The following is a 15,084-nucleotide window of genomic DNA, read 5'->3' as shown; positions in this document are numbered from 1 at the left end:
TCAGTCTGATGGTTTACTTTGCGGCATATAGTAAATGATGACAAAAAAGTTAAACAATTTTTGTGTTTGCACCATATTTTAGTGAAATATATATTTGAGTAACCTTTCTTTTGTATTGGTGTTTCAAATAGCCCATCATAATCTGTATTTTAAGCTTGTCAAGTGTTAATGGCAGATACGTTACTAGTTAGTTTCAACAATGTGTCCGCTCCCGGCAAAAGTTCAGGCTCAGGATTTTTTTTTGCTTTAACCCCTGACTCTATATCAGTGGTTCTCAAACTGGGGGCCGCGAGATGGGGCCAGGGGGGCCCCAGTTTTATGGCATTTTATAAAATACATTAATTTTTCATAAATTTTGTGTAATTAAACTTAAAAAAATAAGGCTACTAACCAACAGCACTACTTTGTATACTTTAATATGTTTTGTCTAAATAATATGTTATGTTTTAGAACAAAATGGTCATAAATTTTCTTTGGGGGGCCGCGAAGGAATGCACCACACACAAGAGGGGCCGCATGCTGAAAAAGTTTGAGAACCACTGCTCTATATGACAACTTATCATGAAACACGCAAGAACCAATGACATTTAAAGTTACTGTCGTATTTGAATTCAGAGCCGATATGTGTTTGTTTTGGTTTCAGTTTGCTAAGGGATAATGTTTAGGCCGCCAGCTTTTATCAGCCTGACATTGTGATAAGGAGCTTATTTCATGATAACAACCTGCTGCCTATACATAATCCTGCTTATTACGCGGCTATTTACCTCATAAGTAAGGTAAGGAGCATTAAATATTGATTTAAATTATTTTTTTTTTTGCTAATTTTTAACGAATGCATACCTTCTGTGAGGAAACAATTTTTTTCCAGTTACAAGATAAGACGTCACAAATACGCTATTTGGTTTAATAATTTGTAAATAAAATGTCATATGTGTTGTTATTACACGGCACTCTAAAATGCTTGATTCTGATTGGCCAGTCTCGACATTCCAGGGTATGTTATTTCAAGATAACAATGCCTTAAACCGCTTCACTTGGGGTCTTGATCACACTCTCGGGGCTTATTTCTGCAATACTAACAACCTGCTGGCTGCCTATACATTATCTCTTTCTTAAAAGACATTTATATAAAATTTTGTGTAATATTAATGATTTGCTGCATCTGGGTTACCTTTTTTTAATAGTTTTGAGTTGTTATCTGGGAATAACCTGCAAATGTCGAGACTGGCCAATTAGAATCAGGCATTCCAATGACTCATGTAATAAATATGGTTAAAATATTATTTTCACACCCACCTATAATTAAATTAATTTGATTATTTATTAACCCACTGGAGTTTGGGTTATTGCGATGATGGATATGTGTGCATTTTGGAGCTTTAATGAGATCTATATACGTATGTATGTAGTGGCTTGGGGTGACTAATATTACTTTCTGTGGGTCCTTTTTCTTTATATTGACACATTGATTATAGTTTCACGATTTAACTTATGTTGAGAAAACTAGATTTCAATAAGTTTACCAACTTTGCTTTGAAAACTCCTAAATTAACGTTCTTGCTCTTTTATAAACTTAAATATTAATACCATCATAATGTATACTAGGGTACTGTTTTATGTTTTGCTGTAATGTTGGATTTTTTGTTTGTTTGTTAAATTTTCATTATGGGGTAGGGTTAATAAGACATTCAGAATACCAAAGCATTTTTCACTTCTGAAATGTATTCTCTCTCCTATTTTTTTTTAAACAATGACAAAGCACTTTGAGTATCACAAGTTCCCTTTTGTTTCAGAATGCTTGAGGAAATGAGGACCTGTGAATGAGGACAGCACTGACACCAACTCTGCTTTCGGGTATGATCAACACTGTCTGAATATGTGCATGTAAATAATTTGTTCTGTTTGCGCAGTTGTGTTGGGTTTCTGGGAATAGCTCTAATTAATAGCTGATACGTCTCTGTGGATATTTTTCTTGATACACAGTCGTGTGTAATGTTGCACTTGTACTATAACATTGCAAAAGACGTTTACTGAGATTTGAAAGTTAAAATTGCTGATTTGTTTCCAATGAACTCTATCTGACTCTTTCAGAGTTTTATTAAAAGTGACCAAGTGAACTGAGAAAACTTTACAGACACCTCACAGAAAGTTTCCTTTCTCCTTTATACTTAAAATTCATTTCTGACACTTTATATTCCTTACACTTGGTTAAGACGTTGTGTGTGTGTATATATATGGCATTTTCACAAGCTCCGCTGTTGCCCCACAGGAGTTTAAAGTCAACATGAGGTTCTGATAGACCTTATGTACTTGTTGTAATGCTTGTTCCAGGTCTTACTGTCCACTGTTTACAAGTTCACATTATTTTAGAAGAAAAAAATGAATGTGCATTGTTCATCAGTCTTTTATTGTAACCTGGTTCATTAAACATTAGCCAGATTATTGTTCATAAATGGAGAGCTCAGATGCAAAAGCTGCTAAAGCCGTCTCCATCAAAAATTAGATAATGATATTAACCAAATGCTCTCGAAACGTACTATCGTACTATACGTGTCAGTACTTTTGCCTCAAATCCGCTTAATCCCTCAGGCCATTCAGAAATACAGTTTTTAGACTAGTGCTGCAACGACGCGTCGACGTCATCGGTTACGTCGACTATGAAAATACGTTGACATGCGTAAAATGCGTCGACGCGTCGCTGTTTACATTCATTTCGCGTAATGGCGGCTTCTGCTACTGGCAGTGTTATCCATACATTGATTTGTTTGTGTGCGCCACAAAATCAACAATGGCCACAACATTTACATTTTTATTTTCATTTAAATGGCTTCATTTATTGTTGTGAGCGCTCGGTAGTGCCTCTCTTGTGCACGCGCGCTCTCTCTCTCTCTTTCTCTGCGTGAAGCCCCTAGACAGCGCCTCTCATACATGACACTGAGTGAAAGAATTAAACGTTGGCTGTGTTTTCCATGTGGATTCCTCTGTGTACTTGCATTTTCACGTAAACGTCAGATATTACTGGCAGAGAAGACGACTGATTCACGTTTATCATGAAAGGTTAGCAGTGTTTTCCCACACACACTGGTTCTCTATGTGCTTGGGGTGGTTTCCTGGACATAGATTAGCTTAAGCCAGGACTAGACCTTAGTTTAATTAGGAAATATAATTAGTTTAAACAAACATGCCTTACTAAAAAGACATTACTTGTGTGCATTTTGAGGCCAAACAAAGGGCACTGATGTATTTTAAGATATGTCAGTGCAAGATGTTTTCAGCTTGGACAGCTCTTATATTTATTTTAGTCTAGGACTAGTCTAATCCCTGTCTGGGAAACCACTAGCCTGATGTTGTCATACTCAATTCTAGTCAGAATTTGAGTCTGATACCGCTCCATTGAGCTAAAATTATGAGGCGTGTCTCAACCGAAAAATGCCTCTGCACTCAATTGGATAGACATACGACCAATCAGAGCAACGGAGTTTGTGACTTATGTTGAAATAGCGTCTTTAGCAGCCTGACCGAACTGCTAGTAATTTCGCTACAATGATACTAACATCATTGTAATTAGACTAAGTCTGAGTTAGCGAAGGTACATCAACACCTACTATGTTTACAACATTTCATTTATATCACAACATTAAGTATTTACTAAGTCATACAGTAAGACTATCTCTTACCATTTGTACGTTAGGTGAACTTCATCCACGACGATAGCTACCCATTACGTTGGCTTGAAAAATATCGGAGCCTAGCATGTCCCTCCACTTTTTCAGCAGTCACGATTCCAGGCTTCCGAAAAGAAGCTGGCAACGGCCGCTAATTATATCCATCTCGTCGTGCACGCCGAGTTGCATCGCCGTGATACCCATTTTAGTTGCTTCTTTAACTTTGTCCTCCATAGGAAGGACGGCGAAAACATAAACAAATGCCTTGATCGCGTTTCTCTGTTCCTCTTTTTAAATCAATGCTCTGTCGATATCTTTTAGAACAGACTCAATAGTCCCTTTCACACATACAGTCTTTACTGGTAATTTACTGGTAAATTGCAGTTAACAGATCATGTGTGAACAGAACCTTTCCGGTTAATCAGTGCTCCCAATTTACCAGAAAGACAGGTTGTAAGATTACCAGTAATTTACCGGTAAGCGCTATGTGTGAACGAAAATTATAGGATTACCGGCATTTAGAACGGACGACGTCAGACCGTGCTGACAGCTGGACCAATCATAGCGTTTTAATACAGATGACGCGTTTACCCCCGCACTGTTTACGGACGTTTCCACACACATGCTGCTTGAAAGTTGGGCACACCTGAAGTTTACGTCCAAATTTCTTCACCAAAGTTGTTTAAAACAGCTTACCGCCGAATTGCCGACGTCTTTAGCACGCCCTCTGCGAAGCCTAACGTGCAAACAGTAGTGTTGTTAAAAACGCATTTTCGGTTTGACGTCGTCTCATTCAATGTTGTTTGGTCATGAGCAACTTCGCGACTGACGTGAAAACAGCAAAATACGGACCGTGGATATGAACGACGTGGATTGTTTACAAATACAACACTGAGCTCGCCGCATGCTACAGGTAATTCCGCTTTCTCAACGAATTTACCGGTATTTTGATACTGATGTGTGAATGATGTCTTACTGGTAAAATAACGGAACGCCACTGCGTGTGTGAACAGCACATTTTTGTATTTACTGGTAAAGTCATTCTGGTAAATTCATGGTAATTTACCAGAATTACTGTGTGAAAGAGGCTAATGTCAGAATCCACACATCTGAATTCACCAGCGGCAGCCATTTCATTGTAAACAGATGGAACACACGCGCTCTTTGGTGACGTGGTTGATACGTTACTGTTGATCATCTGTACATCATCGTATAAAGCCCGCCCTCACAATTTGATTCGTCGGCCGGTTTTGGTATTCGCATAGTAGCTCCTCAACGGTGAATCCCCAGACCGATCGTCCCGTTTTTCAAATTGTGGTGGGCGGGGCTAAGATCGTCTGGCACCCAGGCTAGGAAACCGCCCCTATATGTCTGACAACAGAACAGATAATATGTGAAAATAGCATTCAGTTGTGTTAAAATACAATAAAACAAACAATGACTGTCAGATCAGACAGAGAGTAGAAAAACAGATTATCCAACAGATTAAATAGCTAATCAAGAAAAGAACACTGTATTAATAATAAAAAATAGTTGTTAAAAGTCGACTAATCGGAAAAATAATCGCTAGATTATTCGTTAGTTGCAGCCTCTATTTTAGACAGAATCCAAGAGCATCTATTTCATTGCTAAAAACAATGTTATTTTGTGTATTTGGTATAATATAATGTGTTCGCGTGGTTTATGGTTAAAAAACACATTATTTTCCACATACTGTAAATTTTTGTTGCTGCAGATATCCCTGCTTTCCTCAAACACTCTGATTTGTTATAAAGCTCATTGATCTGAAAAGCGTTGTGTCCCCGATTGGCCAGCTTATTGTTATGTTGTGATTGCTTACAGAAGAATACCTCTGACGTCAGCCGGAAATGTGATGCTCCTTACCATGTTTTGAAGATTAGCTCACAATGCAATACTGACAGGAGTTAATATCGTCTTTACTACCTTATCAATACAAGCCGAGTCTGATCCAAAAAAATGCAAATGACCAAGTTGATCGATCAACTTTACCAGCGTGGCTTGAGCAGAACAAAACAGATTTGTAAGGTAAGGATACTAAAACATTAAAACCATGTCTGCGTTAATGATCGTAGAAATGACAAACAAGCGCTACTCTGCACTGCACAAAACTTGTGTTTGAATCATGGTTTAATCCATAGTAAATAGTTTAAATATAAAAACATAGACTACTTACAGGCTGTGAGTCAGAAGCAGGTAAATTATGATAATGACCTTTGTGTCCACGTCAACAGGCCAACGAAGTAAACTGTTGCCTACAATTGTTGGAAATGATTACTCAAGTCATCGTTTACTTAGGGATTTGTACCATATCGTTAAAATGTACTTACACACAAAGGGAAATGTAAAATCATGAATTGGATAATTGGTGCTCTTTAAAAGTCTGATTAACAATGCTCATTAACAAGTAATCATCCCAGACACACTTAGGTTTTGCATCTGAGCTCTTGATTGTTATTGCAAAAATGACTCACAAACGACCCGGAAGTTATCGGAAAATTACAGACCTCACAATGTTGTGTCCGACCAATCAGAATGAAGTATTTCTGTGAGCTGTGTGTAATAATGCTGGTTAATATTATAAAAATGGGAAATAACAATCTCAAAGCAATGGGGATCAAGAGGGGTATATTGAACTTCTCATAAATGTCACATTATGAAATTAAATTGGCCGAAAATACCATTTCATGTTGACTATAAAACGTACAGGGTGTAACAACAAGCACAGCGCCCACAGGATGATGCATTTTACTCGTCCTCTCTTTTATGCCGGACGTTTCCTGAGGCAAATATTTTGCTCTGCCTCTAGCATCTGATAGGCAGATCATTAGGGAATTGAGAATAAACTCTGTCTAAAACAACGCAAACAAGAGGAAATGGACATCATGTTGGCAGAGTAGGAGCACAACAGAAATTTAGCCATTTTTTGTGAAATCTAGACTAAAATGAGATTATGAGTATCAAAGTTTGATTTCAATATTTGACAAGACCTTATTCAGTTAATATTAAAGATATCAAGGTTATATTTTCTTTACATTGTGTAGGATGATTTAATGAGGAAAAGTGTAAAAAGGGCTTAAGAACTGTAACGTAATTTATTGCTATATAAATAGACTTGATTTCATTGTGAAATGCAGATTTCTGATTATATATCACCCGGCGCTAGGATTGTATAATTCTTTCTATCTGCGAAATCTCACTTTTACAGCCCATCTTTGATAGAAATCTGAATAATCAGAGGTGCACAGAAGGGTTTATTGAAAGCAGTTAATTAAGTTTATAATCTACGATCTGAATATAACATCCTCAGCGTGGAAGCTGTGTTATATTTGTGTTTGGATTTGATGAAGTGAAGGTCAGAATGTACTGTAATACCATCTCTTCTGTTCACACAGAGCTCTAACTCTCAACCGCAGCCATTAGTTTTCTCATGACAAATGTCAGGGCTTAGCTTAAAAGACCTGTAGTGTTTTAAAGTGTCAGAAAGCAGGCTTTAATTATTTCCTGAAGGAGCTGAAGTCATACTAAGACAGCCACAGACACATTTATACACTCTTAAATAGTGTAAGAGCTTCCATACACATTTAACAACAGAGGAAATTAGAGATTGCCTATGACTGACGGTCAACCATTTTTGAGCATCTGTCCTTTAGTACCTACTTTTTGGGGCACCATTGCTACCATTGTTTTCCATACCATTGGGACTAGGGGTGTGAGTAATTTGGACCCTCATGAATCAATTCAGAATCGACTCTTAAGGGTGTCGCACACCGGACGCTCTATCTGACTCTATCTGAGCTATCGTACACCGGAAGTGCACATTAAATAGCGTGAGCTTAGTCAGATAGCGTCTAATTCAAAATGCAAAATATACGTAAGCAGTCGATGTTAATCGTTAATGATTTGGGACAAATATGATGTTTTTTAATGTTAAACTATGTAAGTGGCGCTCTGTGGCGAGACAGGGATTTGAGCAACTTCCTGAGTCATAGCTGGGCGCCACGTACAAGCGCCACCTGACAGCACCGGTGTGCGTATACTCATAGAAAACAATGTGTTCGATTTTTTTTTTTTAGAACAGCGCTCCGGTGTGCGACCCCCTTAGGTTCCCAATTTGATTTAGAATTTATAGAGACAGAGCGCAGCGCGTCATAACCTGAAAACCACGCCCACCGGGGGGGGGAAAGCAATCCAACCGTCTCCATTGACTTTGTATTGCGAGAGGCCGCCTCCTTGTCATTTCTGGCTTATAACAAAAAACTGAATAATGCCTAAAAGCTCCTGTGTGACAATATGTACAGCTAACAAGCCAAAGAACCCAGAAATAAGTTTTTATAAGCTGTCTAGCCGTAAAACCCAGCCTTTAAGGAGAATAAAGTGGATCGCCGACTACGTTTCCCCCTATTGGACGCAGTTTTACTAATATGAGTACTATGAAAAGTTGCCTGTTTCCATTTCTGTGTCTTTAAATGCTCGTTTTTTGAAGTCGACAGCTTATAAAAACGTATTTATTTATTTTTTGACTTGTTAGTTGTACACCTTGTCACACAGCAGCTTTTAGGTATTATTCTGTTTTTAAGTTTAATCTGTAAATAAGTTTTTATAAGCTGTCGACCCCAAAAAACGAGCATTTAAAGACAAAAATGGATACAGGCAACTTTTCATAGTACTTCTATTAGTAGAACTGCGTCCACTAGGGGGAAACGTAGTCGGCGATCCACTTTATTCTCCTTAAAGACTGGGTTTTACGGCTCGACAGCTTATAAAAACTTATTTCTGGGTTCTTTGGCTTGTTAGCTGTACATATTGTCACACAGCAGCTTCTAGGCACTATTCAGTTTTTTGTTATAAGCCAGAAATGACAAGGAGGCGGCCTCTCGCAATACAAAGTCAATGGAGACGGCTGGACTGATTTCCCCCCCGGTGGGCGTGGCTTTCAAATCTGCATAACTGCGCTCTGTCTCTATTCTTCACGTGCTAATTAGCATATTTGTGACGTCATTGCATCACATTTGCTCAAGAGTGCCAGAGAGTTTGCACTTTTGCTACTAGTCTCTGAACTGTCATATACTGTACTTTAATGCAACTAAGTGCTTAATAAAGTCATTCTTTTATATATATTTATATATATAATATCTGAAGGTACTCGTGCAGTGTTTCACTTTTTTCCCCAGTTGAGTTCTGCCTTTTTGTTCTGATAACGTCACGTTATTATTTTGTAAACTAACTTTTAAGAATCGATTTTTGACATTTGTGTATCGATTCAGAATCATTCATATCCGCATCATATGCATCATACAATTGTTGTTTTTTTGTCCCACCCCTAATTGGGACTAGTCGAAGTTACGGGGGTGGTACCCGGATAGGGATTAGACTAGTCCAGGAAACCACCCCATGGAGTTTCTTAAAAATTTGCTTGCGTCATGCGTACTTACGACTTTTCACCCAGTTGCAGAATGTATGTTTTAGTTGCAGGGTTCCCACAGTCATGGAATTTCATGGAATTTTAAAAGTTATTTTCCAGACATTGAATGTCATGTAATATCAGGGATTTTTGTTTGTTGCTTTAAATTTTAGTTTACATTTATCAAAATGTAATCCGCCTGTTAAAGGTGCAGTGTGTAAATTTTAGCGGCATCTAGTGGTGAGGTTGTGAATTACAACCAACAGCTCACTCCACTGCTCACCTCTCGCTTTTGAAACACAAAGAGAAGCTACAGTAGCTGCCACCGAACAAACATGTCATCGTTGGAGACAACTTAGTAAAAAAGTTTGTCCGTTAAGGGCTTCTGTAGAAACATGGCTGGCCAAAATGGGGACTTCCATGTAAGGGGACCCTCAGTGTTTGTAGATAAAAATGTCTCATTCTAAGGTAATAAACACATAACGGTTCATTATGAAAGGTCTTCATACACACCTGATAATATAGTTTTGTATATTATTTTGCATTTCTGTCAAGAGATCCCTCTAAAAATTACACAATGCACCTTTAACTTAAGGAATACCATTTCCGGGTCCAAGCCTCGGCTGACTACAATTTGAACTGCCTGTTTATTGGCACTGTTTATTCATTTCATGCATTAGAGCTACATTTTTATAAACTCAAGATGTACATTATCCAGGCTCACGGCATCCCGGACATAGGTCATAAAAATTCAGCTTTTTAATCTATGAAAGTCAAGGAGTGGGAACCCTGTAGTTGGATGTTGGCTTTTTGCTGTTTGTTGACACACAACTTTTTTTGACCGGCAGGCGGCATGTTGTTGCCACACCATCGTTAGCTTTTGTTGCTGTTAGTGGTTTGGTGTTGGTTTGGTGTGTCATGGCCTTAAAACAACCTATCCTCAACTCAATCGTTTCACTCTGTAGTACTGTATGTATTTCTAAACAGAAAGTGTGTCATATTTAAGGGCAATGCTCTTTTTTTATACATTTATTTAAACTTGATGTCTTGAATCTAAATAAAGAGTTCTTGCTGAGTCTTCTGAGTCATGGTGAATTTTCACATCCTTTTAGCAAGACTTTCACATAGACATTTCACACTAGATCTGTGCGGCTCTTTTGCTTTCTGGTTCTTCTGGTGTAACTGTTAGCAAGAGCTTCAGACCTTTTGCCAAGATGTTTGTAAAATTCAGCAAGTACAGGGCAGGGGAACCTTGCCTTTGGCTGTTTAAAGATAGACAAGAGATTTGTCCTTTTTTGTCTAAAAAGGAATTCCTCTGAATTTTGTCATTTTCATAGCCTTTAAAGCAGATATATAATCTCAAACTGCATGACTTACTCAAAGTAGATAATGTGTTGTTGATGTATATGAAATTTGAGACTGAAAGTTAGACCATGACCTAGTGAGATAAGATATCTTATGTGTGAGATTTCAGTTTATCAGTTCAGAAGGGCTTATGATAAGCAGTCACCTTTGACAAAACATGTTTGTTTAGTTCCACCTGTGAGGTTGTAAACCTGTAAACTTAACACATTTGTGCATTTTGGGTAGATGACGACGTCGAGAGGGGAAATCAGCCTGTCACTAAGTGTCCCATTTTGGCAGTGACCCCCTCGTGTGTGTGTTTGCCCTCCAGCACATTAGCAGCATGTGATGGGAACACCATTGATTTCTTATTGGCGCCACGCTGTGACACCAGCCAACCCAATTTTTTTTTATTCCCATTTTACCAGTCAGGAACTTTAAAAATAGCCAGGACAGTATAAAAATGCTGCAGTCCTGTTTAGGTGAACGTGTGACTGCAGAAGTGGAGAAAATTGCTAAGCATGGGCTTCTCTCATGGTGTGAGGCAGTATAGCATTCTGACGTCATTTCTTGTCAATGCTGGCTACAATTACTGTATATAGCAACAGAAAGCTGAAGAACTTTACTTTCTTCCACTGACTCGACCCCCTTTTTACTTGCATTATAAATAGTGTTTAAACCAAAAGACAAAGATCATATGTGACCCTGTCTGAGAAATCCAGGCTAGAAGCTCATAATCTGAATATGAAATGAGATTTGGGCTGCACTTTTTCATTTCAGATGAAGATCACGTTTCTCACACGATTCTGAATGCCAACTAAACAAAATAACAGAATTTACTAGAGACAAAATATGAATTGCTGAAATCTCTTTTAAAATGTTAGGTTTGAATTATTTTGTATGAATCTGAAAGATTCCATGACTCTTTATTACTGTGTCAAAAAAGGTGTTTGCCCTACACCGTAGGCATTAGTGTTTATATGTAAACCCAATGTTTCTCACAGGATTTTGAGAGACTTGTGGCGGTGATGATGTCACACGCTAATTAGCATATATGTGACGTCATCACATGTTTGCTTTTGATCGAGTTTAGCCACGTTTCACTTCTACTCTTTGATCTGTCACATTATATTGCATTTTAACACAACTGAATGCTATTTTTACATATTATCAGTTCTGTTGTCATACATAAAATGAGTAGACTATAAAATAGTTACTAAACACGACCCAGTAACACCTCGTGTTTAATCCAACTGCTGCTAAAATCCTGATTTATAAACTCGACATTGTCTGACAAAATCACCATACATTTACATTGAATCCTTACTGCTGTTTCTCTTCTCCTAAATGTCTTGTTATGGACCCTTTTTTATTTTAAATGTGAGTTTTATTGTTGCGTATAGCGCAGACAATTCGGTGCAAATTCAGAAATATGAGAGAATACTGTTACACAAAGTTACCACAAAACATGTATGCAGGCATACGGCACATAGAGGGAGTGAACATGTGTGTGTGTGTGTGGGAAACACTAATGCTAACCTTTTGTCAAGTCATGATAAACTCGATCAGCCGTCTTATCTGTCAGTAAAATCTGTGACTGTTGACGTTTACGCGAAAAAGAAAGTATACAGAGGAACAGACATTGGAAACACCGCCACCTTTTCATTGTTATGTGAGAGAGAGGCACGCACGCTGCACGCGACATAAGAGAAAGGGAGGGCGCTTGCAGCAACGAATTAACACGATTTTAAACAGAAAAATGTACATGTTAATGGGAACCATGAAAAATCTATGCGTGGCGGCCAGTGTTGATTTGTGGGAGTGCACCACAAGTAAATCAACGTATTGGAAACACTGAAACGTTAAACTATCCCAGTACTTCCGTGATAATTTAAATATTTTGAATATTGTATATAATGCAGAAAGAAATATTAATGATACTGTGTGGTTTGAAAAGAGTTATTTGAATCGTAAACATCAGGGTTTTCCAAACTTTTTTCAAGAGTAGTTTTTATTTTCCTTTCATTTTTCTTAAAAGGAAGCAACATTAAAATAAGCATTTACACAGTTTGCAAATAAAGTAAAGCAAACTACTTGTATTTGAAGTATAGATGGTTTACGCAGTAACAACATAAACAAGCGGCTGTTGTGGTCCGCACGTAACTTCTCTGCTAAGGTAAACTCTGCTAAGAATAAATAACAACAAAGTTCTTTAAACGTAGTTTATTTATATAACAAGCAAAAACACAACACATAGATTACCTAGGAAACCAAAACATTTGTTATTTTCAACGAGGCATTTGTTTAAGAGATCAGTTTAGCAACTAGTCAGACCATTAAATAAACTAAACCAGAAGTAAAGTTCGTATCCAAACGTGTATCGCGTCAGCGCATGTGCGTCCGGTTAAACCGTCTATACAGACACACTCGGCCAGTATGAACGCATTGCTTGCGCATCCATTAAATGAACGTGTCAACGCGGGCTTCATCCGTGCCACTTGCGCATCCGTTAAGGCAAAACACAATGATTATGAGCTTCATCTGTGCTTTAAACGCAGTGTTTAAACCAGTGGTTCTCTTTTTCAGCGTGCGCCCCCTTGTGTACAGCCCATTCCTTCGCGGCCCCCCCCAAAGAAAATTTATGACAAAAAACTGTTCTAAAACTTTTAATTAAGCAAAACATATTTAATGATACAAAGTAGTGCTGTTGGTTAGTAGCTTTATTTTTTTTTAGGTTTAATTGCACAGAATTCATGATACATTTTTTTTTATAAAATGTCATAAAACTGGGGCCCCGGCCCCCAGTTTGAGAACCACTGGTTTAAACGAGTGAACCAATGAACACTTGTCATTGCAACCTGCTGTTTAAAATCCCTTTTTACATGATGACAGTGGCTCTCACTGACTCTTTGACAGCACCTACGCATATTTCAATTTTCTTTTATGATTTCTGACAAAGGTTTAATAGACAGACAAATCATTATAATTTAGGAATGAGATTGTGTGCGTGTTTGAATTGTGATCTTTTTTCGATTAACCGTGCAGCCCTAAATGAGATGCATCAAAGTTTGATTTTAATTGATTTGAATCTTTGACATGGCCTTACTCAAAGATATCAAGGTTAAATTATCACAGGAATGTTCTTTACATTTATTGAAAGATAAAAAACTGGAAATCACAAAAAATATCAACTGACAGTTTTATGGTTTTGCTTCTGAGGATATTTTGATTGGTCTTCATAACTGAATGTGAATATTCATAGCTGTAACACGTTGACTCAGCCTTGTATATCGCCAGTTTTCCTGTTCTAAACATAGCCTTCTGTGATCAATAAGATTCATGCAGGCAGTGGTTTAACAGTTTGTCTATTGGAAATGCACTTCAACATGAAATCAATCCCACGCATTAAAGCAAGCTTGCTTTTTTCAGTCCCTTCCCCATGCCTCTATTTTTTTGTATCCAGTATCTCTTTGATATCACCATAACATTGCATTAGCAGTGCAAAAGTTCATGGGGTTGAAACCCACAAACTGATAAAACGGTATACCTTGTAATACTGCAAGTCAGTGTGGATGAATGTGTCTGCAAAATGTTTAAATGATAATGTTACTATTGTTTATTGGTTTGAATCCAATAAATTATCAAGTTAATCAATTAAAGTATAAAGATCTCCCTTTTTTTTCAAGTTACTAAATTATGATGCAAAATCGAATACTGTCATATACATTTTCTTGAACCGTGTTATAATGTTTTGGTCATACCTCCCACCCCTATTTGGTGATCATTAAAAGGCCACCTTCAGCTCCAGCAGTCTGTCACTGGCAAAGCTGTTTGTTTATTGGTTGTTGCTTTTTTATCTGCCCAGGGGTGCTGCTCTCATTAAAGCTTATTGATTCAAACTGCTTTTTCGGCATAGCGGCTGAGAGAGGAAGAGGCAGTTTGACTTTACGAGAGAGAGATAGAGAGGAAGTCTGTTTTCACAGGACAGGGCTGAAGGTTGCCGCTATTTTGGATTCTCATGTTTCTCTTTCTGCAGGACTAACGGACAGTGTATGGAAGCACGCTGGAATCTCCCAGAATGACGAGCGCTGCTCCTGCCCGGAAGCCGTACCGCAAGGCCCCTCCGCAGCACCGTGAGTCCCGTCACACTGTGCCGTCGTTTCGTGAAGAAGTTAGCGGGAGTGCCCTGCCGTCCGTCAGCCCTGTGACGTCAGCCGTGTCTGACCCCTGCCAGGTAATTTTACCAAAAAATAATGCACCCATTTTGCAGCGAACACAGTTTACGGGCCCTTATCCACAGTGTCCAGAGAGACCCATATGGTCACAACTGTCCGACAGCGAGCTGGAAGTCTCCAGCCTCTCTAGCTTGGAACTCAGTGTCATTCCCCCACCACAAATCTTTAGCCATGGTTCAGATGGTACGAAACTTTCTTCCAAGTATGAGCGGCAACAAAAAATGAATCGCTTTATGAGTCGTAGTGATGATCTACTGCCGCTGTCACTCGAGGAGGAGCTAAGTTCCTCGGAAGACTCCCAGCAGCGCATCAGAGGCAGCTCCCCATCACATTCCTGCCGGAGTGCGGAGCGCTCTTTGGTCTTCAAAGAGAAAGCAGAGATACTTGTACCCAGGCAAGAGCATCGTCTATCCCATGC

At 38.5% G+C, this 15,084-nt stretch overlaps 1 protein-coding gene across 4 annotated transcripts in view; it reads left to right on the top strand.

Annotated features, from left to right (window-relative positions):
* tjap1 (tight junction associated protein 1 (peripheral)) overlaps nucleotides 1-15,084 on the top strand; it is a 112,650-nt gene that overhangs the window by 55,049 nt on the left and 42,517 nt on the right. For 3 of the 4 annotated variants that reach the window (XM_055169297.2, XM_055169300.2, XM_055169298.2), the window contains exons 3-4: nucleotides 1,794-1,854; nucleotides 14,468-14,665. In XM_055169297.2, coding sequence (XP_055025272.1) covers nucleotides 14,510-14,665 — 156 coding nt within the window. In that variant the 5' untranslated portion in view covers nucleotides 1,794-1,854; nucleotides 14,468-14,509. The remainder of the gene's footprint in view (nucleotides 1-1,793; nucleotides 1,855-14,467; nucleotides 14,666-15,084) is intronic. The other variant, XM_055169299.2, reaches the window with a different exon arrangement.

This window comes from Misgurnus anguillicaudatus, chromosome 11 (genome assembly GCF_027580225.2).
Source record: "Misgurnus anguillicaudatus chromosome 11, ASM2758022v2, whole genome shotgun sequence".
Classification (NCBI taxonomy): Eukaryota; Metazoa; Chordata; class Actinopteri; order Cypriniformes; family Cobitidae; genus Misgurnus; species Misgurnus anguillicaudatus.
The sequence above is the reverse complement of the archived record's forward strand: the minus strand, read 5'-3'. Positions and strand labels throughout refer to the sequence as shown.